Below are 27564 nucleotides of genomic sequence, written 5' to 3' on the forward strand. Positions count from 1 at the left end.
CTATCTATATAGTGCCTTTCACATCTATCTATCTATCTATCTATCTATCTATTATATAGTGCCTTTCACATCTATCTATCTATCTATCTATCTATCTATCTATCTATCTATCTATCTATCTAGTGCCTTTCACATCTATCTATCTATCTATCTATCTATTATATAGTGCCTTTCACATCTATCTATCTATCTATCTATATAGTGCCTTTCACATCTATCTATCTATCTATTATATAGTGCCTTTCACATCTATCTATTTTTTTTTTACACGGACAACTCACAGAATTAGGTATAACTGTAATTAGCGGCTCCAGACCAGCCCGCCTTAATGAAGTGCGGCTGTTTGTCCGCCGATCCCCTCGCGTTGTGCTCGGCAGTATAAGTCGGCGACCCGAAAAGCGGGTTCAGCTGGAAACGACAAACTTGGTGACCGTTTACGTTGTAATAATACATTAGTTTTAAATTCGTCCAAGCCTGATGATTATACTACTAATGACAAATAATAAAATATCCCCAAAGTACATCAATGCGATGTCATCAATTAGACGTGCTTGGTCACAACGAGGGTGTTCGCTGACAGCATCACGTTTTAATTCGAGTATAACGAGTGAGTCAGCGGCGCTCTACGCTACAACTCTTTACGTGACAATACACTGACCGCGCAAACAGACGCGTGACGCAGCATTTCATTTCGGGTCTTTTTCAAATGATATGGGTTCCCGTTTCAAACCGATACCCCACTATCTATATCGAATGTATTAACAGGTTCTTCCCTTACGGCAGAAGCGCAGGTCAAGTCTGTGTTAACTTAGCAGAGTGCGCTCTACAATGCAGGAGGAACTCCGAATTGGGGACAATGCCGTCAGTACGCGCGGGTACCGGCTCCCCATCACCCTGGCAGAGATAAGCAGGTTCTAATTTGGGGAATGCAAATGAGGTGATGCATTCAAACGCAGACGTAAAGATTTGCTCATATGATTTGCATTCACATAACACGATGGAAACAATCACCAAGGGGGTGGAGTGCGACGAGCGTATAAAGGACGATGCGTACTTCACTCCGCGGAGCGCGCAATCCCAGGACAGCAGACCTAACAAATGTTGAAAGCCAAGGTGAGTGAAGCGCTTCTTACAACGCGTGTCGTTTGTGGTCGGTGAGCTGATCCTGCGCTCTGCTGATGAAGTTGTCTTTTTCTGCGTTGTTTTCTGGTCTCTGACCTGACACTTACTTGATTTACAGTTTGACAACAGTGAGGTGACGTGACCTGACGACCGGCGCGCACCTTTAACCGACATTTTTTTTGCTTGTAGAACGGGTTTTAACGGCTTGCGGTAAGAAGTGAAATGCGACTGATTTTTATTTTTAATTTTATTTTTAATTAATTGTGTGAGTGGCTTTCTCGGAAGATGAAGAAGCTGCTAGTGAGGAAAATTCAAATATTCGGTGAACAGAAATCCCGTCTACTGCTGGACGCGAAAAGGGATGCGTTGTATCTTTTGGAAAGATAACGGGTTCTAAAAATGAATGGCAAACACATTTGCGAAATTTGATTCAAGACATTGATAGTTCATGATGCTACTGAATGCGTTTGGTTTTTACTCTTAAGGAGCGCATTTGGCAAATATATGTATTGATTTATCCTCGTCTCGTTTTATTTGTTGTAACCGCTTTCCCTGGTGGGAGTCGCGGGTCAGTTTATATATAATTTCTCATCAATGTATTCATACATGTCATTATTATTTGAACTTTAAACAATAATAATACACATATTATTTTGCCAACTTGGAGCATGTGAGATACAATGGGTTGCATTTCTTTTGTTTCTTCATTTAGGGCGCAGGCAGGTGAATTGACTTGCTCAGGGTCACACAGTGGTATTTAAACCCACAGCCTCAGGGTTTAAAGTTTAAAGTCTTATCCACTACGCAACACCGACCTTTAAGAAATATATAGCGCCTTTCCCATGCCCAAAGTGCTTAGCAAATATTCAAATGAATACAATAGGAATAAAACCAAAGATGACATTAATAACAAATGCAGGATAGGCAATACATTCAGCTCCACGTTACGGGCAGTGTGTTGTAGTGGTTAAGACTTCCAATTTTAAACTCAGAGTTTGTGGGTTCAAATCCCACTACTTGTGTGACCCTGAGGACGTCACTTCACCTGCCTGAGCTCCAACTGGAAAAGCAGAAAAAATGGAACCAGTTATGCGATCTCAGATGCTGTCAATGGTCATGAATAAAAGCGTCAGGTTAATAATAACAATAATAAGTTATAGATAAATAAAGTAAAAATTCTGACGAAATTATAAACCGAATGAAAGCTCTGAATAAATAACTCATTTCGTGTGCGCTTACGGGACTAGAATGTACAGTGGATTTAGAAAACATAAAGCTTTGTCCCCAGATTGTTCACTTTTTACGAGCCTCTGCTGTGCCCTTTGGCCGTTGTCGTCCGGTAACGCGCAGGTGACAAAAGGGACTGACGCGCTTAATCCGATGCCGTTACCCTGAAGTCATCGATCGATCGATCAGGTCGTCCACACGTCATTTAACATTTAATGATTTCCGATCATTCACATTCAGCTCTCCTGGTGTCCCGTCCAGCGCACAAACCTGAGGGCTTCTCGCAACCCTGCATGAGCTGAGCGGTAAAATGGATGGGCAGATGGATTTTCTGATTTTCGACTTCTGTGCTTTGAAAGTTCCTGTCCGTTTATGCGATCTTTCTTTTTAATTAGGCAGCTGCAGTTTTTTTTTTGTTGTGTTTTGGAGATGGTGGCTTGATTTTTATTTAAGTCTTCCGAGTCTCCATTCTTAGTAGCTGCTATAAAGAGAATGGAGACGTTTCAATATTGAAAATTAAAGCGATGCTATAGTTTGGTTCTCAAAAGAATCATCCGCAAGACGAATCTTTCTTCATGTAGAGCCAAACAATACTAGAAATAAAAGATGAATCGACCAGCGGGGTATTTTCCGTACGTCGCTTAAATCATCCGACATCAGGTGCCTCTTCTTGGATGAGTTAATGCCGGTGACACTCATCCGAGATAAGCCGGTTTTTCAAACGCAGCCGTGTTAGTCGAGCTGGATCGAATCATCCGAGATGAATGCGCGCGCCCAAATATATCGAGTCTAGAAAACATGATCAGCAAGTCTTTGATAGGCTGTAACAAAATGACGAAACAACGGGCGCATTTTTTTTTCTCACACAACCTTTTATTCGAAGGACATGAAGAATTTCAGGATTTAATAAGCACAAGGGGTAACACTGCAATAGCAGCCCAAACCAGAAAAGACGGCTGGCAAAAAGTGACCGACAAATTAAATCCTAAGTAGTGTGCATTGTACTTACTGAATGCAGCGTTTCATTTCATATGTGTCAGATTAGATGGATAGATAGATAGATAGATATGAAAGGCACTATATAACAGATAGATAGATAGATAGATATGAAAGGCACTATATAACAGATAGATAGATAGATAGATAGATATGAAAGGCACTATATAATAGATAGATAGATAGATACTTTATTAATCCCAAGGGGAAATTCACATTTAATATGTCATAATTCCAGATCAAAAGTGAGCACAAGGAGAACATGGGAACAGGTTAAAGTGAAGTATAAGAATATACTTCAATCTGGTAAATATTGGTATATAACTATTTAAAGAATTGTTGACATAAAGAATCATATCTTAATACATAATTCGCCAGCCTCCTCATTCATTCACTCACTCACATCCATCCGAAGCCGAATGCACAGTCGCCTTCTGCGCAGCTGCCCGAAAAACCTTACGAGACCGATATCGCGGCAGGGGGCGGATTTACGGCCGCGAAAATTCAAAGAGAAAGGCGACTTCGATTAAAGCTCTAGAGGCCTGAAAGGCGATTTGAACTACAGCTCGAGGTCAAATTACGCATTGTGATTTTTGTGGTTTGTGGTGCTTATACTTATTACTATTCCACTCGTGCCCGTTTCTTGTGGAAACGGGCTCTTTGTCTAGTATAATATAAAAAACATTAATTTTAAAGCTAATAAGAAGGCAGACAAGCAAAAAAACAGGTGGAGGTCCACGCGGTCCAGACCTAACCCCTGCAGAAAAGTTGGCTCTCCCGCAAAATGCCCATCGCCCTGTTTCTGAGGGCATTCCACGGTGAAGCTCCTCCTCAGAACCAGTGGCAGGATGCAGTGGTCACTTCATGTCAGGTAAAGGATGGTCATTGCATATTTGTCATCGATGTGTGTCATAGGTATGTCCCATATAGCCCTCTTTTTTGTTGGGTCGGTTGCAGGGAATGTCATATCCCTTGAACCTGTGTCTGACCAATGAGATATTGACGAAGGTCAAATATTTGATGAAGATGCTGTGTCTGATTATTCGGATCTGCGTACAATCCAGTGCCTCAATCACATTTGGAAATCCTGGGTAATGAGAATGTTAGGCTGATTGTGAGATTCTTTATGGTACTGTGGGTGTTTTAGCCTGTGTATTACCTACCTGCAATGGCATGAAACGCCTCTTTTATTGTCTGCACACACAGGCAGTGCAGGATTTACGTATAAGCTACACAAGCTATAGCTTAGGGCCCCCGCCTTCTTGGGGGCCCCCAAAACAAATTGTCCGAGTGAGCAATTGTCATATATACTTAAATATACTACAGCATTATTTGTCCCAATCAGGCCCGGCCTTAGGCATAGGCGAAGTAGGCGACCGCCTAGGGCCCTGGCGTCTGGGGGGCCCCGGATTGACTCCTTGGTCTAATTTTCACGCATTTCACAGAGCTTCCAGGGGGGCCCCTGGACCCCCCTTTCGCCTAGGGCCCCATAATACCTAAGACCGGGCCTGCACACGCAGGTGTCCAGGAAACACTATGAAAACCCGAAGGAAATATTTCAGAGCCAAACAGACTTTACGAATTGCCTGGCAAACTGCACTTTTAGTTAGATTTTCTGCATCGCCTACAGTATATAAGAAAAGCGCCACTTGCAAGAAACCTCAAAGCAATGCCTACTGTCTGTGTGGTGGTGAGAGCCCGACTTCGCCGAGTTTGACTTCGAATATAAGGTGCTAATAAATCTTTGAGGTTCAATATTCCCCCTCGGCTAAAGCGGTATCTTTCGAAAAGAATTTCCTCCGGGAGCAATAAAGGATCTTGCTGATCGCGCAAAACCCTCTCTATATGAAATTCTCTTCTTATAATTTGCTCACCGATATCAATTGGTCGCTCATTCATGAACGGTGAAGCCCTGACTGAATGAATTCCACGCACGGACACTGATTAAGTGTGTCAGCTAATCCTTGTTCACACAGAACAAACTGCTCCGAGCAGGTTTGAGGATTTGGATGTGTTGCTATGACAACACATCCAGCAACAGTTTTGAAAAACCGACAGATCCAGGATCAGGCCAAATCGTCAACAATTACATCGTGCTAAACAAGTAATCCACGTATGAAAAATACCCCCCCAGATTTGTGAAACCTCACTGGACTCCTGAGACGCTCACTGAATACAACAACTCGACCCAAGTTCAGCTATTTTTAATCCGCTTGTGTCTGTACATGAAAGATGTCTGTTTGGTCCGCGTATTCCCAAATAACCAACTTCAGATATGGAGAACTCTTTCTTCCATAAATGACATCGCCCTTTAGGAACATAAAAAGCAGTGAAGTGCCATTAAAGAGCCGCATTTCTTTCATGATGTCCATGTGACTTTTACTCCATCCCGCCTGCACTTAAAAACAAAACGACGAGGCACAACAGTACGCCCCGCCCCCTCACGCTCTCTAAGCCAATCAGGTGTAAATACTAGAAGGTTGTAACAACAAAATGGCAGGGACTGTGGCAGGCATTCTGGATTTATTATTGCAGTTCCTGGTGGTGCGGCCTTTTGGGGGGAATACAATGTCAATGAAAATGAAGATATATTAGCGAGGGCGTAGCCTCAGTCATCGATGATCCGCTTGGCCTTTTCTCAAGGTGCTCCTCTTTTTGTTCCCTCAAAGACATGCAAGCCTTGGATTAATTGGAGACTGGCGTCGAGGTGAGTATGATGGACTGATGATTCCTCCAGTTTTAGTTCCCACAAGTGCTGGCTTGCATGGGCTTCTCCGATGCTTGTTTTGGAATAAGCAGCTTCTCCATTTGGTAGATGCTATCATGATTTCTCTTTGTTACCCGTTGCACGCTTCCCCCCATTCTTCATTTGGAGGATCCTCCAGTCTTTCAATAGTCCATCCTCTTGACCTTTCTCACATTTTCTCACTTTCCATTTGGTAATTAGAAGGGCGAGTTTCATTTTCAGTTTGATCTCGGTTGCATTTCGGAGCTCTTTGTAACTACTGCTTATCTCCAATGTTCTACCACGTTTAAAAGTAAAAGTGCCGATGTGACCATTCAGAGCACAGCCACAGCAGCATGGGGCAGCTGGTTAACATGAACCCATCCTGAACTGTTCTCCGTTTTTCCGGCTCCCCTCCCTTTACTTTATGGGATTGCAGCTTCCATCTGCTTTTTCCTGACATAGAAACAAATGTCAATGGAAACTCCTGCTGATCTGCTCTTCTTGTTTCATTCACTTGATGTTGACTCAGGGCTGGATGTTAGTTTATTGTAACTGCTCCTTCGTTATGAATTTGGATGTCTGCTTTCACATTCGTTTCCATTTGCCATCGCAGTGACACCAGTGATGCATGTGACCTGGTCCAGGGCTGACGTCTGCCCAGACTGAACTAACATCACTGCCCTCTTCTGATTTAGCTCTGGCTGACGTGTTATCCTCTTATCAACACTCACCATAGGAGGTTTGACGCCAAACTCTCCTTCTTCCACAAAGCTGAGGACATCATCGATGTTATATGGAGCCCCTAACTTGGGAAAGGAAAGGCGCACCCCAGGAATAAAGGGCCAATTGATGTATTCACCACCCCCCACGAGACCCGTACGGCGTAAAATGACAGGGTGGCTGATGTAACTTCTGGAGACTCCTTCGGACCTCCCCCTGAAGAGTTTCTTGCCAGCGCTGATCTCGCCTCTGGAGGCACAACACAATTTCCTGCCCCAGGAGTTGAACTTGTTCATTGATGTGTTCTTTTATTTCCTCCTGGGAGCTGCTGAATGCGAGCCCGCAAGGCATCTTCACACTCCAGCGCACTTTCAGCAACCTCACGGACTTTCTCATCCAGCCGGGTCAGTTATTGCGTCAGATCATCCCACAGAGGTGAGACATCCTCCAGTCATTCCTCCTCAGGTCCATGGTGATCTGCAAGGAATCCACCACCTCCTGCACCGCTGAACACGCTCTGACCGCGACACAAAGCAATGGTGTCGTCTTGCTCGGCACTCACTACAGACATGTTGATCGGGGAAATGTTTAAAGGCAGACAGCGATGGTATTTTTTAAGATTCCTCAGAGAGGGCACCACTTGACTGACTCCTTCCCAGAGTCCATAGTCCAGAAACCACCAGTTACAGTAATTTATTTAAACTTGAGGAATTACAGCAGAGAATCCAACAGAGGTTGGTGAGTTCGACATCCAGACATGCCAAGTTGTACAATGCCCGGCGTAAGGAAGCGCACTGTCAGCCGGGTGATTTGGTCTGGATTAGAGCTCACCATCTCTCGGATGCCAGCAAAAGGTTCTCCGCCAAGCTAGCGCCTAAATCCACGGTTTTCAAACTTTTCCAAACTCCGTGAGGACCAGTAAACTGAAGTACCACAGTCAATGAATCGTTAATTTACACCCGTGTTGTTTTGAAGAAAAAGTCACCATAATCACTATAATGACTATAATTATGACGTTAAAGTGATATTAAACTAATTAAGGAAATGGGTGCCCGCGCTAATAAAACCTGGCTTGGAGTCTTCCACACATTTACAGTAGTATACTTATACTATATATGATTATATGCAACATATTGGCATTCTAGCAACATCGATTCGTGGAAAATAAAGGACCACACGAGTACCACTTGGCATGACTTGAAGTACCACCAGTGGTACGCGTACCACAGTTTGAAAACCGTGGGCCTAAATGGTTAGGTCCAGCCAAAGTCATTTCTCAAACAGGTCCAGTCAATTTCCAGATTCAAAGGGGTATCAGCACTAACTCCAAGCTGGACGCTATCCATGTGGCCAACATCAAGCTGCACTTCAGCCTTCCTTGTCCAAGGTTATGGATGTAGCAGGGCTACATAGTTTATAGTGTTGTCAAATGTTAGTACTACGTGCGTCTTGTTTCCATCGTCCCGTTTGCTGTTTATGTGTGTATCAGTGACGGTGAGGGGTTCAGACGATGGAAGGAGACCACAACCCCAAACCTGGAAAACACCTGTTCACTATTAATCAATTACATCTGTCACAGGACTATTTAAGCAATCAGGAGGGAATAGCTGAGAGAGAAGAGAAGAGAAGAGAAGAGAAGAGAAGGAGACCATTTTTTCAACCACAGATCCAACTTACCTGCTGTTTTCTCACATCGCGCCTTCGCACCAGTTTGTTTTTCATTCCTCCGGACTGTCTTCCATCCCTCATCTGCAGAGACCCCGGGGTCAGAACATCATCCACCACACACTGAGAAATCATGGTGAGGTTGCTCCAATTGCCGGGAAAATCAAACGACTCACTTTTCTGTAGTTCAGTCATCCGTATTCAGGACAGTTTTTACAACCGGACTCTAATTCACGATCAGACATCCCGTATATCATTCATTGTTGTTATTCGTTGTCTGTTATGTTACAGGGCCGAGGGAGGGTTTGTTGTATTTATATATGGTGGTGTCTCGTTGTTGCTGTGGTGGAGGGATATTTATATTTATATATGTGTTTATTTCTATTTTGCATTTGTCCTGTTATTTCATTTAATATAATTAATCATTTAATTTTACATATCTGCTTTTGTGTGGTTATATTTACACCGTCAATTGTGGGGGAAAAGTTTAATTTGTTAGAGGTACGGCTTGACAGTTAGATTTAACCTCAGTAAATTATCCAGGCCACAGCTCTTGGAGATGTGGCTGCCAGCTGGGTAAGGGGTCGGCCGTTACAACTGTATGGCAGCTGCTATGCCAAACCTCTGGTCAGGTTGGCACCACTTGTTTGGTCCAGGTGGCATCACTTCCTCCGTAGTCACTCTCAATGCGGGAGCCCCTCGGGGATGTGTGCTAAGTCCTCTCCCACATTAGCTCTTCACCCGTGACTGCACGGCCAGGAGCAGGTCTAACATCGCTGTAAAACTGGCAGATGGCACAGCAGTGGTGGGGCTTCTCTCCAACACGTAAAGGAGTCCTGAAGCACTGGTGACTAGAAAAGAGCCTCTCCATCAAATAGATAATAGTGGAGGAGGTGTACACTCCCCTGTCACCAATAATGGGACTACCATGGAAAGAGGGAGCAGTTGTGAATTCCTGCACATCACCAAAGACCTCACATGGACTGTTCACACCAAAACAGTGGCAAAGTAGGCACAACAACACCGTTTCTATCTCAGGCGGCTGGAAATGTTTAGTAAACTCTTCAAACCCGCACCACTGACGGCGTCCTAACTGGCATGGGAACTGCACTGCCCTCAGTAGCAAAGCCTGGCAGAAGATAAGGAGTTCTGCTCAGAAAATCATTGGAGGTGACATTCCTAACCTACAAGGCACACATGTTAGGTGGTGTCTAGAGGGGGGGGGGAAAGCCAGGAAAACCCCAGTCATCTGAGTCACAACCTGTTCACCTTACTACCTTCAGGCATCTTCTCCATTGTTGTGGAGCACAGAGAAGGCTCTTTTGTTTCTTTACGTACCGTAACACACACTTTTCATGTCGGTGATCCTCTTTGTGTTTCACTTTGTCTCTGCCACGGCTTCCTCCTTTTAACCCTTTCCTTTCTTTGCAGCAGTGTGCCACAAAGTGCCCTCTCCTGTAAACCTCATTGGATGGGTGAGGTCCAGTGAGCTCCACCCACAGTTCTTCTCAGTGGCCTTAAGTGGCAAAGGCTGAAGACCCCCAGCTGCTAATGTCTGCATCGCCAAGTGCCAACAGCAGATATTGCATATGCCCACTGCTTATAAATATATAATATAAATATATACACACACACATATATATATATACAGGGGCGGGCAGGTGTAGGCTTACAGATGTTCATGTGGAAAAAACATGCAGGTTAGGATTGTGACAATCGCTTTATTAAAAGTATGTCACAATGGCACAGGGCACTTAGGCACAATCTCGCAAGTGCTCAGTTTGTGGGCCTTACGAACTCACAGTGCATATACTCGTGCAATATACAGTATATTTATAATAGTAGCTGTGTAAGCCCGTACTGTAAAAAGCCTGAGGTCCTAGAAACTACTGAAATCGTCAGAATGTCGAGATGTCAGGAAATTGAAAGGAACTCCTCTGGGCGTCTCTGTCTCTCCTAGGAGGATTCCTTCTGCCGACGTGTTTGCCTCGCTTGTGTTATTAGTGGATAAGTGAGTTTCTGTTTCCTTTGAGGTGGACCCCTTACCCCGACTCCAGCAGACACACACACTTCGATGCGTAGACGTTTATATATAAGATAGAGACAATATATAGTGTGGCAGATGGCCGGGACCCATGCCCGGTCGGGATGCCCCTTTGACACTGGATCCGGGGGAGCAGCCATGGGATGCACACTACGTCCCCCGGAACACTTGGTGGCAGCCCCCCCTGGGTTGCATCACACCGGAGCTCATTCCTGTTGGGCTGCACGGCCTAATGAGCCTGTCTGGGCAGGAACGCAGCCGGAAGCAGGTCAACCTGGGTGGGCTAACAAAGGAGCCGACAGTCACCATTCCAGGTGCCAGAGTCGGGAGGAGGAGGACGAAGCTGCCTTGGAGGAGAAAGAAGAGTGTTTTGTGGTGATGCTTTGCTTTGTGCTTTTGTGTGTTTTGGGACTTTGTTTGGGTGGAGGGACACGGGGAAGACATGGTCCCCAGCTGAAGAAAATAAATCATTTTGGTTCATTTTTATGTGCCTCCGTTGTCAGTCTGTGTCGGGTCAACGCCTATATAGCGCCTTTGCCCCAATAGGATGAGGTCAGCACTACCACTCCATGGTGACAGTGGCTTCTGTTGCTAATGGTATTCTCTTGTTTCGCCATAGCCCAGTGAAGACACCAAGTGAGGGCGTATTCTGTATGTAGGGGGCAGCTTAAGGGCTCTAGTGAATGTAGTTACCCGTCGTGCCAGGGGTTTACGCTGTTATCTCAGCCTTTCTCTCTTTCTCCCCCTGCAAACCGGCCCTTCCGTCACTGACATCATCTCTAAACAAAATCCTGCCGACTACACCACTGTGAAATGATATAAAGAACACAGGTAAAGAGTTTGGGGGATTTCACCTTGGTAATCCCAAATAATTTGAAAGGATTTATGGAGATAAATGCAAAGTTAGTTGCGGAGATATCTTTGCAGACACAAGTCCAAAGCCGAACTGACGCAGGTAGCTGGTTTTCCAGGTTTTGAAATTAGATGGTGGGAAGGGGCGGGTCCAGGAGCATGGACACCATCAGTGATGGAAAGGTGGGTGACAATAGTCACTGGAACCTGTAAGCCATCTCCTCATGCACACACATATATATATATATATATATATATTATTGTGACCACTAGGGGGCGCAGAGCTCCCCAAACACCCAACACAACAATCACAAGCCCAAGTGTGGCACAAAATAAGACTTTTATTTTGCAGCTACTCGTGGGAAACATTTCTAAATAGTTGTTTCCCACCTGCACAAGCACAACATGACAATAAGCAAACAGCACACAGCACTTTTCTTCTTTGTCCTTCTGCCTCCACTCCTCCTCATCCTCTGGCAAGCTTCATCCCTCTTCTTCCCGACTCCTTTTATAGAGCAGCTGGAAGTGCTCTGCAGAGAAGGGCTCAGCCTTTCCCCATGCGCCCCCTGGTGGTGGCCACGGGTCTCAGCAGGGTTGAACTCCCATGCTCCAAACCCATAATAAGCCACAGGGACTGCCCTCTGTTGTCCCAGCTGGGTAAGAACTGCAGCCGTCTGTTACAATACACATAGTGTTTACTAGTATATACACACACACACACATATATATATATATTGTAGATGCTGAATGGGTATCCTGGCGAGAAGAGGGGATGATTCCTTACCCGGATGGGAGGCTCCTAGTAGGCAGATAGACATCCTGGCCGGGGAGGAGAAGCAAATCAGACCCAGAAGGAAGGACTAGAAGGGGTACACGGACAGCCCACTGAAGATGTCGCTGGGGTTTTTTTTTCCTTCCCCAGCACACTAGATGGCAACAGCCACACCTATCTGTCCCTAGTGGGAAGCCAGCAGGGCATGCTGGGAGATGTAGTACGGCAGAGCAGCCCTGCTAGGGTCACTGGGTACTGTGAGACGGCACTCTAGAGAGACAAGCTCCCTGTTATAATGGACTTCCATGTGACCCGGAAGTACTTCCATTGGCTAATCGCCCTGGCACCTGAAGTACTCCCGGGTCTGTAATAAAAGGGACTGCACTCCATTATCTAGGCCAGAGTTGGAGCTGGGAGAAAGAGAGGCAACACTCGACTGGAGGAGGGCAGTGTGGTGGTGAGAGAGAAATCTATGAGTATTGTGGTGTGATAAACAGACCTGTGTTTGAACCCGGGACTCTTTGTGTGTTCGTGTTAGGGGTTGGGGCTCGTTGACGCCCCTGGTTCCATCACTATATATATATATATGTATGAATGGAAGAGAAGGTCTGTGATACGGTTTGCATATTTGCAGCTGGAGATCCACAAAGGGAGAAAAAATGAATCACATATCATAAAGTAGTTTTTATTCCTGAGCTTTCAACCCCTGCCAGGGGTCTTCATCAGAGGATAATGCTCAGACTTACAAGAATCAAGTATATACATAAACATATATATATATGTTTGTGTGTGTATGGGTAAAAAATAATATACTGTATAATAATATATTTTATATATTGTAACAGATAGAGGGCGCTATCGCTCCCTTGAACCCTTGTTCCAGACACCAGATAAAAGTGCAATTATTATTTATTTTATAATTACAATGTGCACCAAGCACCTTCCACTCCACTATACTCATAAATAACACACAAATCACTAATCAATAACAGTCCTCCACTCCCAGACGCGTTACTACCCTTCCTCCCAGCTCAGCTCGCCGTCTGGGATATCCCATGGTCCTTTTATAGTCCCTGACCCGGAAGTGTTTCCAACCCCCCAGCCCAGGTGACTTTCCATCACTTCCGGGTCAGATAAAAAGTTCTCTTCTTCTTCATCCCGGAAGCACGTCATTCCTCCTGTCGCTGTGACTTAGACGTACTTCCGGGGCGTAGGGCACGTAGTAATCCTTAGGCCTCCCTGCAGCGTCTTCTAGCGGCCCCCATGGTATCCAGCAGGGCTGTGGATAAAAACCCCATTGTCCAGGATTCCCTGATGGCCTTTGGGGCACCTCCATGCTGCAGGGAGAGCACCACCTGGCGGCTTGGGGGTATTGGCCGGGATGAACGGCCGGCCATATTCCACTATATATATATATATATACACACACACACAGATTGTTACATTTTAACACAACACTCTCAAACCTACTTAACCCAGTTGTCAGGAGCCTATCCTGGTAGCCGTGGACAGAAGACAGGAGCTGACCCTTAGACAGAGCACCAGCATATCACAGGGCCCACTCAGATCAAATTGGGAGTCACCAGTTTACCAAACCTCTATGTCTGCTGGGAGGAAAATCAGTTTTCTCTGAAATCTCAACGTGGACACTGGCAATCCAGGAGTCAGGAACACGAAGGCAGCAGCACTAATCACTGCACGGCCTTCACACTCCTTATTACTATTGCATTACTATTATTATTATTGTCATTATTATTATTAATTTTCTTTGTGCATTAGTACAATCACTTCAGTCTTGACAGTAAATCAGCTTAGCATGCAGGAAATCAAAGGCAGTAAATAAGGAAGGACTTCAGTTTCTCAGTTGGCTGAAGGTCCTTCAAGCTGGCAGGACGTTTGTGTGGTCAGTCCTGCCGAGAGCCTCGCAGCCCCTGGTCCCAGTGCTGTCTCTGTGTAGATTTTGTATTTTCTCCTCACGTTTCTCCCAATCTGGCAGGTTTTTAAATATTAGCCTGTCTGCATTTTGAGGCTAATAATTTATTAAAAATCACTTACTGGTCCTTTCTGTATATTTTTGTTCCTTTCTTCTCCAGCTGCAGATCCTTCTGGCCCTCTTCCTTGAAGCAGATGCTTTATTGGAATGGCCCGGACAGTACACTTACCAACGTGAAGACCCAGCCAGCGGCCAGAAGCTCACCTGTGACCGCTGTCCCCCCGGGGAGTACCTGGTGCAGCACTGCACGGCCACCCACAAGAGTCAATGCGCGCCGTGTCCAGAAAAGCACTACACTCAGTACTGGAACTACATCAGCAAGTGTCAGTACTGCAACGTGTTCTGTAAGGAGAATCAACACGTCAAGGAGGAGTGCAACCGCTTCCAGAACAGGGTCTGTGAGTGCGACGAGGGCTACTACTGGGACCACGAGTTCTGCATCAAACACGTGGCGTGTCCACCCGGAAATGGCGTCAAGCACAAAGGTAAAGGCCGCTGCACTCCGTGCTCACTGAACAAATCAAAGTGCTGTTTGAGTTAAGGCCTGCGTGATAAACCAGGAGGAGTGAGAGAGTGCAGCTGGGCGGAAAAGCGAACGGTTCGACAAACTGAGGTGGTGCGCGTGTGCGGCACTTTTCGTTTTGGGCTCAGTAGCTCGTAGCAGTTGGTGATCATCTGACAGGCGCGCCCGTCCACTCATCCGTTTTCTGTGATCACACAGGGCCGCATTTAGATGAGCGCAGTTAGTGTTTTCAAAGAGACGGTTTCTGGATTTCGAGGAATAAGTGACTTTTTACGTTTCGTTTGAGTCAGATGAGGTCGATCAGGCGACATTACTTTTAGTAAATATAAAGAAACAACTACAGTGAGCTCTCGTTGATGACGACTAAGAGACGGGGGGCGAGGAAAGGAAAAGAGAAAGTGAAGGAGGAGCAGGACTGGAGGGCCGGGGCCCCGAGATCAGAGCGCTGCGGCCGAGTCCGTCACTTCTGCTTTGCTCGGGGACGCACCGCACGTTTTCAGCTCGTAATGTGCGTCAGGTGCTCGAAGGCTTCATTGTAGCCCGTGCTTTTATATAAACCGCTGTGGTTATTATAATAACACGTTATAGTTAGATAAATATATAAAACACGTACAGTTTTAACTGTACTACAGATCTACAGTGCATCGCATGTCAGTAATAGGATAATAAAAGAAGAAGTCAAACACTCTGCCATGGTGTCCGCTGCTATAGGTAGTCCCCGTTGCTGCCATACCAGATATATCGTAGTTGTATATGAGAGGCTCTATATAATAGACAGACAGATAGATAGGAGAGTCATTGTTAAATCGACAAAATGACAGTTAATTGGACATAACAGGCACTAAGTAATAGGTAGAGTGCTAGAAAGAAGGCTGTGAAACTCAGTATAAAATAGAAAAGTACTATAAACAGTATAGCTATTTGAAAGGTGCAGTGAACAACAGATAGATAGATAGATGTGAAAGGCACTATATACAGTCATAGATATGAAAAACAGTTTAAGACAGACAGATGTGCAAGGCACTGTGTAATAGACTGATATGAAAGGCACCTTATGATAGATATTATAGTATAGTTAGCAGGATTAGACAGACAGATAGCGTAGTTGGCAGGATTAGACAGACAGATAATTATTATAGTGTAATTGGCAGGATTAGATAGACATGCAGACAGATAGATAGATAGTGTAGTTGGCAGGATTAGACAGATAGATATTATAGTGTAATTGGCAGGATTAGATAGAGAGATAGTGTAGTTGGCAGGATTAGATAGATAGATAGACAGACAGATAGATAGATAGTGTAGTTGGCAGGATTAGATAGATAGATAGATAGCGTAGTTGGCAGGATTAGACAGACGGACAGACAGGCAGACAGATAGATATTATAGTGTAGTTGGCAGGATTAGATAGACATACAGACAGATAGATAGATAGATAGTGTAGTTGACAGGATTAGATAGATAGATAGCGTAGTTGGCAGGATTAGACGGACGGACAGACAGGCAGACAGATAGATATTATAGTGTAGTTGGCAGGATTAGATATACAGACAGACAGACAGACAGACGGATAGATAGATAGCATAGTTGGCAGGATTAGACAGACAGACATAAATATTATAGTGTAGTTGGCAGGATTAGGTAGACATACAGACAGATTGATAGATAGATAGATAGCGTAGTTGGCAGGATTAGACAGCCAGCCAGACAGATACATATTATAGTGTAGTTGGCAGGATTAGATAGACATACAGACAGATAGATAGATAGATAGATAGATAGATAGCGTAGTTGGCAGGATTAGACAGATGGACAGACAGACACTATATATATATATATAGAAAGGCACTATATGATAAGTAACGCAGGCAGTAGCATTTAGCTAAAACACCTAATGCATTGAGAGGCTCTTTTCTGATGACTGTTCCAGACTCTGCCATGGCCTTACTGCATATTATGAAGATGGAGGGCCCCGACTAACACTGACTCTTTCAACAGGCACACCGCACACCAACACCGTCTGTGAGAAATGCCCGCCTGGATATTTTTCTTCAGTAAGTTCGAGCCAAGAGGCCTGTGAAAAGCACACAGACTGCAAATCTCAACTGCAGATTTTGAATGGAACGACGTGGCACGACAATCTCTGCATTTCTTGTGAGAATCTCAGATCAACAGGTAATTTGTTCCCCATATTTTGCCAGTGACTCCCACCATGTGCCGTGCCATCTTTCAGGATGATTAGCCCCTCAAAGTAAGATTAAGCAGCAGTAGAAGTGGAGTGCTGGCTGCTGAAGTGCATGGTGGCAGAGGTGGGATGCGAACATGCAATGTGAATGTGGAGCTGTGTGTTTAAATCCATACACCGCTAGTTTGTTAACCTCATCTAATTTATTGAATTTGCTGTTTTTCTTTTAATTATACAAATGTGAGCGTCCTGAGAATGCCAAAGCCCTTTTCGTAGTGAATTTGCTGGGTTAGCCAGTGACTTCATTTTTCCCAGAAAATTTGCAAATTTAGACAATTTTTTTTTTCCACCAGTGCCCCATGATGCTTTGCAAGGCTAGCGTGACACCTCAGAGCTGTAGCAGCCATGTTGGATGGAGATGTCACTACCCAAATTGCGTCACCATGGCCCAATCTGCTTTGCACATCCATGAATAATTTATAATGAATAAATGCATGCATGATGTCAGCACCAGATTGGTACTCCAGCCTGTCTTGCAACCCGTGTGTGTTTAAAAAAAAACAAAAAAAAAAAAAAAAACTGGAAGTGTTTCCATATGAGGGGTACATTAGCTGACGATAACGAGAATATTCCGGAAATACTTTTTGGTCGTACATAAATTCATTGCATGTTGTGTCTTCACTTCTGGATTAAGCCCGTTGTGCTCCTTGCTATGTAGCACAGTTTGGGTAGTGACAGGGAAGCCCACCCTGAGTATCTAACACTGACCCCTTGCATCACAGGCTCTGTGGGTGTCCATTAGTCGTAGTGATAGCAGCTCAGAAGACGCAGACCGGGAGAGACAAAGTTGTCTCGGAGAATTGTACCCTCGGAGTGTAATTTGATCGGGTGGTGTAAAGGTTGGCACTGCTGCCTCTCAGCTCAGGCCACAACCATCAGTCCAGCATAGTTGGCAGATGCTTCTCTAAGCCCCCAGGAACACTTAAAAGACCACTGCACCATTATAACCCACTCGGAACGACTTCAGCTTCTCCTTCCTCTCTGACTTTAATAACGCATTTCGCAGAGTTCACTGAAACTTTCCAACATTTCAGTGTTTTCGTAAAATTCGAAGAAAAAATGAATTCAGCGGGGGTCACTCATTACTATTGAAGAGTATCCGGCCTGAAAATTGAATTCATCTTTCATCTTGAAACTGTACATCACAACGGATAAAAATAAGAACGTAGTTAACGTTTAATTATTGAAGTTCCCCGAAACTTCATTGAAAATTCACCACAGTTCTCTTCGCTCCATCTCCCTTACACTAGAAATCATTTCTCTCGTTCATCCTTTGTCTTCAATGCATTGTAAAACTGACAGATAATCATCTAGAGATTGTTAAGGAGTAACGTTTGACATCTTTGAGAGCGAGATCAGAGCTCCGTGTGTTTTAGCTGCTGATTGCCATGTGCTTTTCTTCCCACGTGGGGAACGCTCTCCCATCAGAGCTGAACACGATCAGATACAATGCCAACGTCTATTGATTTGTAAAGATTGTCCTGTTTTATTACTATGTGGGTTCAGAATATATATATAGTGCATCTGGAAAGTATTCCCAGCGCTTCATCACTTTTTCCACATTTTGTTATGTTACAGCCTTATTCCAAAATGGATTAAATTCATTTTTTTCCTCAGAATTCTGCACACAACACCCCATAATGACAACGTGAAAAAAGTTTACTTGAGGTTTTTGCAAATTTATTAAAAATAATAAAACGGAGAAATCCCATGTCCATAAATATCCACAGCCTTTGCTCAATACTTTGTCGATGCCCCTTTGGCAGCAATTCCAGCCTCAAGTCTTTTTGAATATGATGCCACGAGCTTGGCACACCTATCCTTGGCCAGTTTCGCCCATTCCTCTTTGCAGCACCTCTCAAGCTCCATCAGGTTGGATGGGAAGCGTCAGTGCACAGCCATTTTAAGATCTCTCCAGAGATGTTCAATCAGATTCAAGTCTGGGCTCTGGCTGGGCCACTCAAGGACATTCACAGAGTTGTCCTGAAGCCACTCCTTGGATATCTTGGCTGTGTGCTTAGGGTCGTTGTCCTGCTGAAAGATGAACCGTCGCCCCAGTCTGAGGTCAAGAGCGCTCTGGAGCAGGTTTTCATCCAGGATGTCTCTGTACATTGCTGCAGTCATCTTTCCCTTTATCCTGACTAGTCTCCCAGTCCCTGCCGCTGTTAAACATCCCCACAGCATGATGCTGCCACCACCATGCTTCACTGTAGGGATGGTATTGGCCTGGTGATGAATGGTGTCTGGTTTCCTCCAAACGTGACACCTGGCATTCACACCAAATAGTTCAATCTTTGTCTCATCAGACCAGAGAATTTTCTTTCTCATGGTCTGAGAGTCCTTCAGGTGCCTTTTGGCAAACTCCAGGTGGGCTGCCATGTGCCTTTTACTAAGGAGTGGCTTCCGTCTGGCCACTCTACCATACAGGCCTGATTGGTGGATTGCTGCAGAGATGGTTGTCCTTCTGGAAGGTTCTCCTCTCTCCACAGAGGACCTCTGGAGCTTTGACAGAGTGACCATCGGGTTCTTGGTCACCTCCCTGACTAAGGCCCTTCTCCCCTGATCACTCAGTTTAGATGGCCGGCCAGCTCTAGGAAGAGTCCTGGTGGTTTCGAACTTCTTCCACTTACGGATGATGGAGGCTACTGTGCTCATTGGGACCTTCAAAGCAGCAGAAATTTTTCTGTAACCTTCCCCAGATTTGTGCCTTGAGACAATCCTGTCTCGGAGGTCTACAGACAATTCCTTTGACTTCATGCTTGGTTTGTGCTCTGACATGAACTGTCAACTGTGGGACCTTCTATAGACAGGTGTGTGCCTTTCCAAATCAGGTCCAGTCAACTGAATTTACCACAGGTGGACTCCAATGAAGCTGCAGAAACATCTCAAGGATGATCAGGGGAAACAGGAGGCACCTGAGCTCAATTTTGAGCTTCATGGCAAAGGCTGTGAATACTTATGTACATGTGCTTTCTCAATTTTTTATTTTTAATAAATTTGCAAAAACCTCAAGTAAACTTTTTTCACGTTGTCATTATGGGGTGTTGTGTGTAGAATTCTGAGGAAAAAAATGAATTTAATCCATTTTGGAATAAGGCTGTAACATGACAAAATGTGGAAAAAGTGATGAAGCGCTGTGAATACTTTCCAGATGCACTGTATTTATATACAGATTATCCATACGTCATATTGCAGTGTCCAGTGTCATGAAATAACGGGACCGCCGCAGTGCAACATCAACATAAACACAGGAGAAGTGCAAAGCAGGTGACAAATTACACTATGCTATTAATATATTCATCAATCAATCAATCAACCAATCAATCAATTAATTGATTGATTAATTATAGGTAAGTGAATAATTTGAAATGGATAGTAATTCTTCTTTTTTCGGCTGCTCCCATTGGGGTTGACACAGCGGATCATCTTTTTGTATTGTTGTCCGCATGTTGATTTGGCAAATTTTTACACCGGATGCCCTTCCTGACGTAACCCCCCCCCCCCATTTATCCAGGCTTGGGACCAGCATGAAGAAACACACTGGTTTGTGCATCCCCTGTGGCTGGGTTCAAAGGGATAGTAATTATAATTTACTTTATATGCCTTGTATACAGAATTTATTTTTCGCATACCCCAACTTACTCAGAGTTTTAGGGTCAGCTAATTGAACAGGACCCCTGGAGCAAATGCACGTTTTAATTGCCTTGCTCAAGTGGCCCACCGGGGTGGGATCCCTTCTGGCAGTAATGGGATTCAAACCAGCAGCCTTTGAGTTACCAGCCCGGATCCTTCAGCCACAGAGAAACAAATCCATAAATAATAAGAAGAACAGCTAATAATAAAATAACAACAGTGTAACAGAGGTAAGGTCCACGATGGAGTGTTTTAGTGGTCTTTGTGTGGCAAACACGCAGTACGTCACATTTTTAAAAAACGCACTGCCCTCCTCTGTGGTGAGGTGAGCGACTCGCATTAGGAGAGGAGTGACGGTTGACAGATTATATGGCATACGTCATGCAGCTTCAATAGTGAACACGGTGAGCAGCACGGACAACACCCCTCATTGTCCATCTATAGTGGGCACTTGGCATTGTCGGAGGTGGGGGGGTTGGGGGTCCACCTCAGTGTCCAGAGAGCATGTGCCCCTTCAGTACCACAAAGAGCGTGCACATGTCCCTCAGTGTATGAAGCGTGTGCAGTTTAACTTTCATAAACGGTGCCCAGTGGGTAACGGTGCCCACTTGGTATCATCAGACATCCCTGTCGGTGCCCCCTTACCTTTCATTAACGGTGCCCCTTCAGACGATGACACCCTAAGCTGCTGCCTAAGTCACCTGAAGGATTCACCGGCTGTGGGGGGGCACCTCACATATTCTCGTGTTACCCTGGTGGACTGTAGAGGAATAAAAGTGGAGGACCCCTGATTGACAGTAAGTCAAAGTAAAGTAAAAATTTATTTATAAAGCGCCCATCACAGACAAAAGCCACAAAGTGCTGAATAGTAAAACTGAGAATTAAAATTAAATATTAAAACAAAATACATAGAGATTAATGACAATACAAAGACCACCCCACCCCCCACAGATGACAGCGCTACCCATAAACAACGTGTCCCAAGTTGACACCCGAACATTTCAACAGACACTGCTGATCTCCATGACAGTGGAAGGCTGATCCATAACCTTGGAATATTCAGGCTCCAGAGACCACCAAGAAGCAAAATGGCGACGATCCGATCATCACTTGGCCAACACAAAGCCTGATGAAATCCAATTCTCACCACCCAGACCACTGTGCTTTCCCTGCGTCAGATAAGCCGCAGCCAGCCTGGCAGCCGTAACACACTGCCAGGGATCAGGAATGGTGCACAGCCGGCCCCCCCTATACCTGTGGCGTGTTCCTTAGACTGGCGTACCACCACGCTGCCCAATCACCAAGAGACACGGAAACCTGATTTTTTAAATTTTTCTTCAATAAAGGTGACACATTTATCTTTTAAGATTTCTAATTGAAAAACAAAACACAGCAAACAATGCCCTAAATATGCCAGTTTGAGGCACCATGTGCTGGAGGTCACCTACAGATGTCAGATATTAACATAAATAATGCTTGCGTTCCCAGGTGTCCTTTCCCAATATGAAGATATCCTGTCAGAGTTTTTGGCCCGTCAGAAGCTCGATCAAAAGAAGCTATTGAAGCTCGGCCGGACCCTCCTCAAAGAGCAGGGGGAGAACGTGGTGTACAGAGAACAGCACGACTCACCGAAGGAGCTGATAAGGTCCTACGTCAAGAAGTGGTCGGCTCTACAAACCGCTTACAGGCTCATCCCGGACGAGCTCGTATCAAGGCTGGAAGAAGCAAATCTGCATACGGTCGCCCGGAGGCTGAAGAGGAAATTCCTTAAGATCCGACTGAATGAAACTCTGAAGCTCAGTTACTGTTTAAATGCTGGCACTGACAGAAACTGACCGTGGCTGCCGGGCACTGCCATTCTTGGAAAAAGCGCTTCCAGTGTAACCAACTTCTTAATCAACTCAGTGTGGGATTCTGTTGCACGCCATCGTCTGCACTTTAGGACTTGGGCTCAGAAGGTGCCCCCCTGATAATGATTTTATTATTTTTATTATTTTACTGATTGTAACAATTGCTTCAATATGGTTGTTAGTGTGCTGGTCATATAAAGTGGGTGGCACAGTGGGTAATACTGTACCGAGGCCTGATAGGTGAAGGCTCCAGCATTTGAATTCTGTGCCCCCCGTCCCTCCCGAGTCTGTCTGCGTTGGCTACTCCCATTCACACAAGTCAGGTGGATTAGACCATCCATACTGTGATGGGCTGGCGGGTCTGTTTCCACCACCATAGATTAGATTAAGCATTAAGGATTTTAAGAGAAATGACAAGACTTGTATGAGCTTGGAAGGATTTCTTTTTGAACTGTAAGCCCCCTTTAGCCACATAACAGCTGGTTTGTATCCAGTGAGTGGCGGTGGGATGTCCCGTGTGCTCGCAGTCAGAGGCCTCTTCCCTCTCCCGGGACATTGACAGTTATAACTGAGGATGGTCTACGGCAAAGGAGGACACAGCATATAACAAAGACATTGCATTTGTCATTTCAACACGTGGCTCATCAGAAACGTTCATAGTCATCAAATGCATTGCTTTTTGTCATTCCTAGAAATTGAACATGGCATTCATTAATACTACTTTTATGAATCCAAGGGTACATACCAGAGACATATGCATAGCATTTTCCATTCCAACAGATGGCACATCACATACATTAAAACTGCAATGATGAATCCATGGGTACATAACAGAGACAGTTGAATTGGATTTGTCATTCCAACAGACGGTGCATCACAAATATGTTTAATAAGAAAATGCATTGCATTTGTTTTTCCAACAGATGGCACATCACATGCATTAATACTCCTTTTACGAATCTAAGGGTATATCACAGAGACAGTTGCATTGCATTTTTCATTCTAACAGATGGTGCATCACCTGCATTAACACTGTTTTTTTAATCCATTACACAAGGTATATAGCAGAGACATACAGTATGTACTGCATTTGACATTCCAACAGGTGGCACATCACAAACATTTGGAGTCATAAAATGCATTGCATTTGTCATTCCAGCAGATGGTGCATCACCTACATTAACACTGTTTTTTTAATCCATTACCCAAGGCACATAGCAGAGACATACAGTATGTACTGCATTTGACATTCCAACAGGTGGCACATCACAAACATTTGGAGTCATACAATGCATTGCATTTGTCATTCTAACAGATGGTGCATCACCTACATTAACACTGTTTTTTTTAATCCATTACCCAAGGCATATAGCAGAGACATACAGTATGTACTGCATTTGACATTCCAACAGGTGGCACATCACAAACATTTGGAGTCATACAATGCATTGCATTTGTCATTCTAACAGATGGTGCATCACCTACATTAACACTGTTTTTTTTAATCCATTACCCAAGGCATATAGCAGAGACATACAGTATGTACTGCATTTGACATTCCAACAGGTGGCACATCACAAACATTTGGAGTCATAAAAGGCATTGCATTTGTCATTCTAACAGATGGTGCATCACCTACATTAACACTGTTTTTTAATCCATTAACCAAGGCATATAGCAGAGACATACAGTATGTACTGCATTTGACATTCCAACAGGTGGCACATCACAAACATTTGGAGCCATAAAAGGCATTGCATTTGTCATTCTAACAGATGGTGCATCACCTACATTAACACTGTTTTTTAATCCATTAACCAAGGCATATAGCAGAGACATACATTATGTACTGCATTTGACATTCCAACAGGTGGCACATCACAAACATTTGGAGTCATACAATGCATTGCATTTTTCATTCTAACAGATGGTGCATCACCTACATTAACAGTTTTTTCAATCCATTACCCAAGGTATATAGCAGAGACATACAGTATGTACTGCATTTGACATTCCAACAGGTGGCACATCACAAACATTTGGAGTCATAAAATGCATTGCATTTGTCATTCCAGCAGATGGTGCATCACCTACATTAACACTGTTTTTTTAATCCATTACCCAAGGCATATAGCAGAGACATATGATAATATATTTGCCAGCACATCACAAACATTTGTAGTAATTCATTGCATTTATCATTCCATCAGAAAGCACATCACATATATTACGAATCGAAGGGCATACAACAGAGACAAATGTATTACATTTGCCATTCCAACAGCTTGCACATCACAAACATTTGTAGTATTAAAAAGTTTTATCACAAGTATTTGTAATGCATTGTATTAGTACATACTTTACAAAATACATTCTGATAGATGGTGCACTGCAAATGCTGAAAACGTCCAACAAAGAGTAAGTGCTGGAAGGACAAAAATTAGCTTATTAGATTTCAACGCATCTTACATGGCTAGCAGAGCGAGACTTAAATAATAGAAGTGATCAGTTTATAAAATGTATCATTTATCGATTATTTATTCATCTGGAGTACTGTATGCAATTCTGGTCTCCGGACTACAAAAAAGGACATAGCAGCACTAGAAAAAGTCCCGAGGAGAGCGACTAGGCTGATTCCTGAACCACAGGGGATGAGTTATGAGGAAAGATTAAAAAGAGCTGAGCCTTTACAGAGATGAAGAGGAGACCTGACTGAAGTGCTTAAAATGATGAAGGGTATTAGTCCAGTGGGTCGAGACGGTGACTTTAAAATGAGTTCAACGAGAACACGGGGACACAGCCTGAAACTTGTTAAAGGTGAATTCTGCACAAATGTTAGAACGTTTTTCTTTACATAGAGACACATGGAATAAGTGAGCAAGTAGTGTGGTAGACAGTAGGATTTTGGGGACCTTCAAACCTCACTATGATGTCACTTTGAAGGATTTCAGTGGGCAGGACTGGCGAGTTTTGTTGGCCTAAACGGCTTGTTCTCGTCTAGATTGTTCTAATGCTCTAATGTTATCAAATGTGACATCATGGCTCCCAAACAGTGATTCAATGTACAGATTCAAATTAGTAAAAAAAAATTATGTTGGTGTGAGTGGAGGGGCCAAAAAGCGATGACTTCAGTGTCCGAAGGAACTGCAGTGCCCCCCAGCATTCAGTAGCTTTGAAAGTGGTGAAGAAGAAGCCACCATCAGTGGACAGGCAGGCCATTCCGATGGTAGGAGAGGTGACACGGTGGCCGATCACAGCTTTGAATTTAGTGCAATGGGATTGATCCCTTGAGGGGGGGCCTTTTGAAAGGAGCAGCATTTACATAAAGGGGTGGCCCGGAGGGGTACAGGTTTACCCCCCAACTTTTATTTTACTTTAAAACAGGGGGGCTTGGTCTTCAGTGTGTCTCTTCTTACTACTCAGCCTGTCTGGCGTCCTCATCACAGGACATCACTGGATTTCGGAGAGCTCTGGTCTGTCTGCTGGCATTGATTCTTTTTCTGAATGTTATCTTATTTAACATCCATTCCATTCTTTTCCTCCTGAAATGTTTATTGTTGTTGTTATTTATTGTTATTTTATTTGTTAACATTTAGCATTGTCTTGTGTACTGTCTTTTAAGATTAGTGTATTAAATACAATTTTGCAGAAAAGGCCAAGATGACCCAAAGAGATCCATCCATTTTCCAACCCACTGAATCCGAACACAGGGTCACGGGGGTCTGCTGGAGCCAATCACAGCCAACACAGGGCACAAGGCAGGAACTAATCCTGGGCAGGGTGCCAACCCACCGCAGGACCCCAAAGAGATTCTTTCAGTATTTTAGTAGCAAACAGAGTATCATCGAGGAGGTGAAAGGGCATCAGGAATAGTAAAGGGGGGGGGGGCTTAAAATGTCATATAATAAAGACATACAGACGGGGAAAGAGCAAAGGCTTTGATCATTTTATTAAAGTTTTGTACGTGTGAAGAGGTCAATGAACTCCAAAAGTAAGAGGGACTGCTTAAGCACACCCCAGGGGATTTTTTTTTTTTGTGACCACACATCCACCCTGGCGTCCTCAAGACCCGCCTCTTCCTGTGCCACCTTTATTGAAGTCCCAAAGTGGTCGCTCACTCCCAGACCTGCAGACCACTCTCTGGGGAGCACCTTGAGGTTTAATACAGTGGCCGCTTATTGATGGCCTAAATTCACCAGCCCAATTAAACGGGTCATCCCTCGGGGACCCCCAACTCTTTAACTGCGTTTGTTCTTCAAAATGGAACCCTTTGGATTATACACTGGCTGAGGTAATTCTTAGGACCACCTGTACACCTGCTTATCCATGCAATTATCTAATATGTGGCAGCAGCACAATGTGTCAAATCCTGCAGAGCCAGGTCAGGAGCTTCAGTTTATGTTTACATCCAACACCATCCTGGGGGGAAAAAATGAGATCTCAGGATTTGAGCTGTAACCACCAGGGGGTGCCACTGAGCCCCAAACCTTAGACAAAGTCGGATTGGCTGGCTCAGCACTGACTCAATTGTTGAATGGCCAATAGGGGGAGACAGCTTGATGACCGGGGTCTCTCTTTGAACTGCCTTTCCGGAGGTTTCTTTCATTTTTTCCCCTACAATGGTTTTTTTTTTTGGTGTTTTTCCTTGTCTTCTTAGAGAGTCAAGGCTGGGGGGGGGCTATCAAAAGGTAGGGCCTGATAAAGCCCACTGCGGCACTTCTTGTGTGATTTTGGGCTCTACAAAAATAAATTGTATTTTACTTGTACCCCCGTGCAGTCTGCTCTGCTGGAGACTAAAAAGGTTTAATTACAGAAGAACGTAAGAAATTTGACAAACGAGAGGAGGCCCTTCAGCCCATCAAGCTCGTATGTTTAGCTAACAGCTCAGCTGTCCCAACATCTCATTCAATTTCTTCTTAAAGATGGTCAAGGTTTCTGCTTTAACACCAGGGGGGTATTTTTCGTACGTGGATTACTTGTTTAGCCGGATGTAATTGTTGACGATTTGGCCTGATCCTGATCTGTCGGTTTTTCGAAACTCTTGCTGGATGTGTTGTCATAGCAACACATCCAAATCCTCAAACCTGCTCGAAGCAGTTTGTTCTGTGTGAACAAGGATTAGCTGACACACTTAATCAGTGTCCGTGCGTTGAAGTCATCCAGTCAGGGCTTCACCGTTCATGAATGAGCGACC

General features: G+C 44.3%; 1 protein-coding gene across 7 annotated transcripts; it reads left to right on the forward strand.

The window, feature by feature from the left end:
* The first annotated feature begins 1011 nt into the window (after positions 1 to 1011).
* On the forward strand, positions 1012 to 26023 carry LOC114663661 (tumor necrosis factor receptor superfamily member 11B-like). 7 transcript variants are annotated; one of them, XM_051935989.1, is made up of 6 exons: positions 1012 to 1113; positions 14220 to 14604; positions 16641 to 16817; positions 22009 to 22569; positions 22750 to 23936; positions 24241 to 26023. In XM_051935989.1, the coding sequence occupies exons 1-4, from the start codon at positions 1099 to 1101 to the stop codon at positions 22353 to 22355; spliced, it is 924 nt and encodes a 307-aa protein (XP_051791949.1). In that variant the 5' UTR covers positions 1012 to 1098; the 3' UTR covers positions 22356 to 22569; positions 22750 to 23936; positions 24241 to 26023. The 7 variants fall into 7 exon arrangements, with proteins under 7 accessions (XP_051791949.1, XP_051791955.1, XP_051791953.1 ...); XM_051935995.1 differs by lacking the exon at positions 24241 to 26023 and adding an exon at positions 24041 to 24129 and having other exon boundaries at positions 22750 to 23427; XM_051935993.1 differs by lacking the exon at positions 24241 to 26023 and adding an exon at positions 23937 to 24025 and having other exon boundaries at positions 22750 to 23475.
* The last annotated feature ends 1541 nt before the right edge of the window (positions 26024 to 27564 follow it).

Source organism: Erpetoichthys calabaricus, chromosome 13, assembly GCF_900747795.2.
Source record: "Erpetoichthys calabaricus chromosome 13, fErpCal1.3, whole genome shotgun sequence".
Taxonomy (NCBI): Eukaryota; Metazoa; Chordata; class Cladistia; order Polypteriformes; family Polypteridae; genus Erpetoichthys; species Erpetoichthys calabaricus.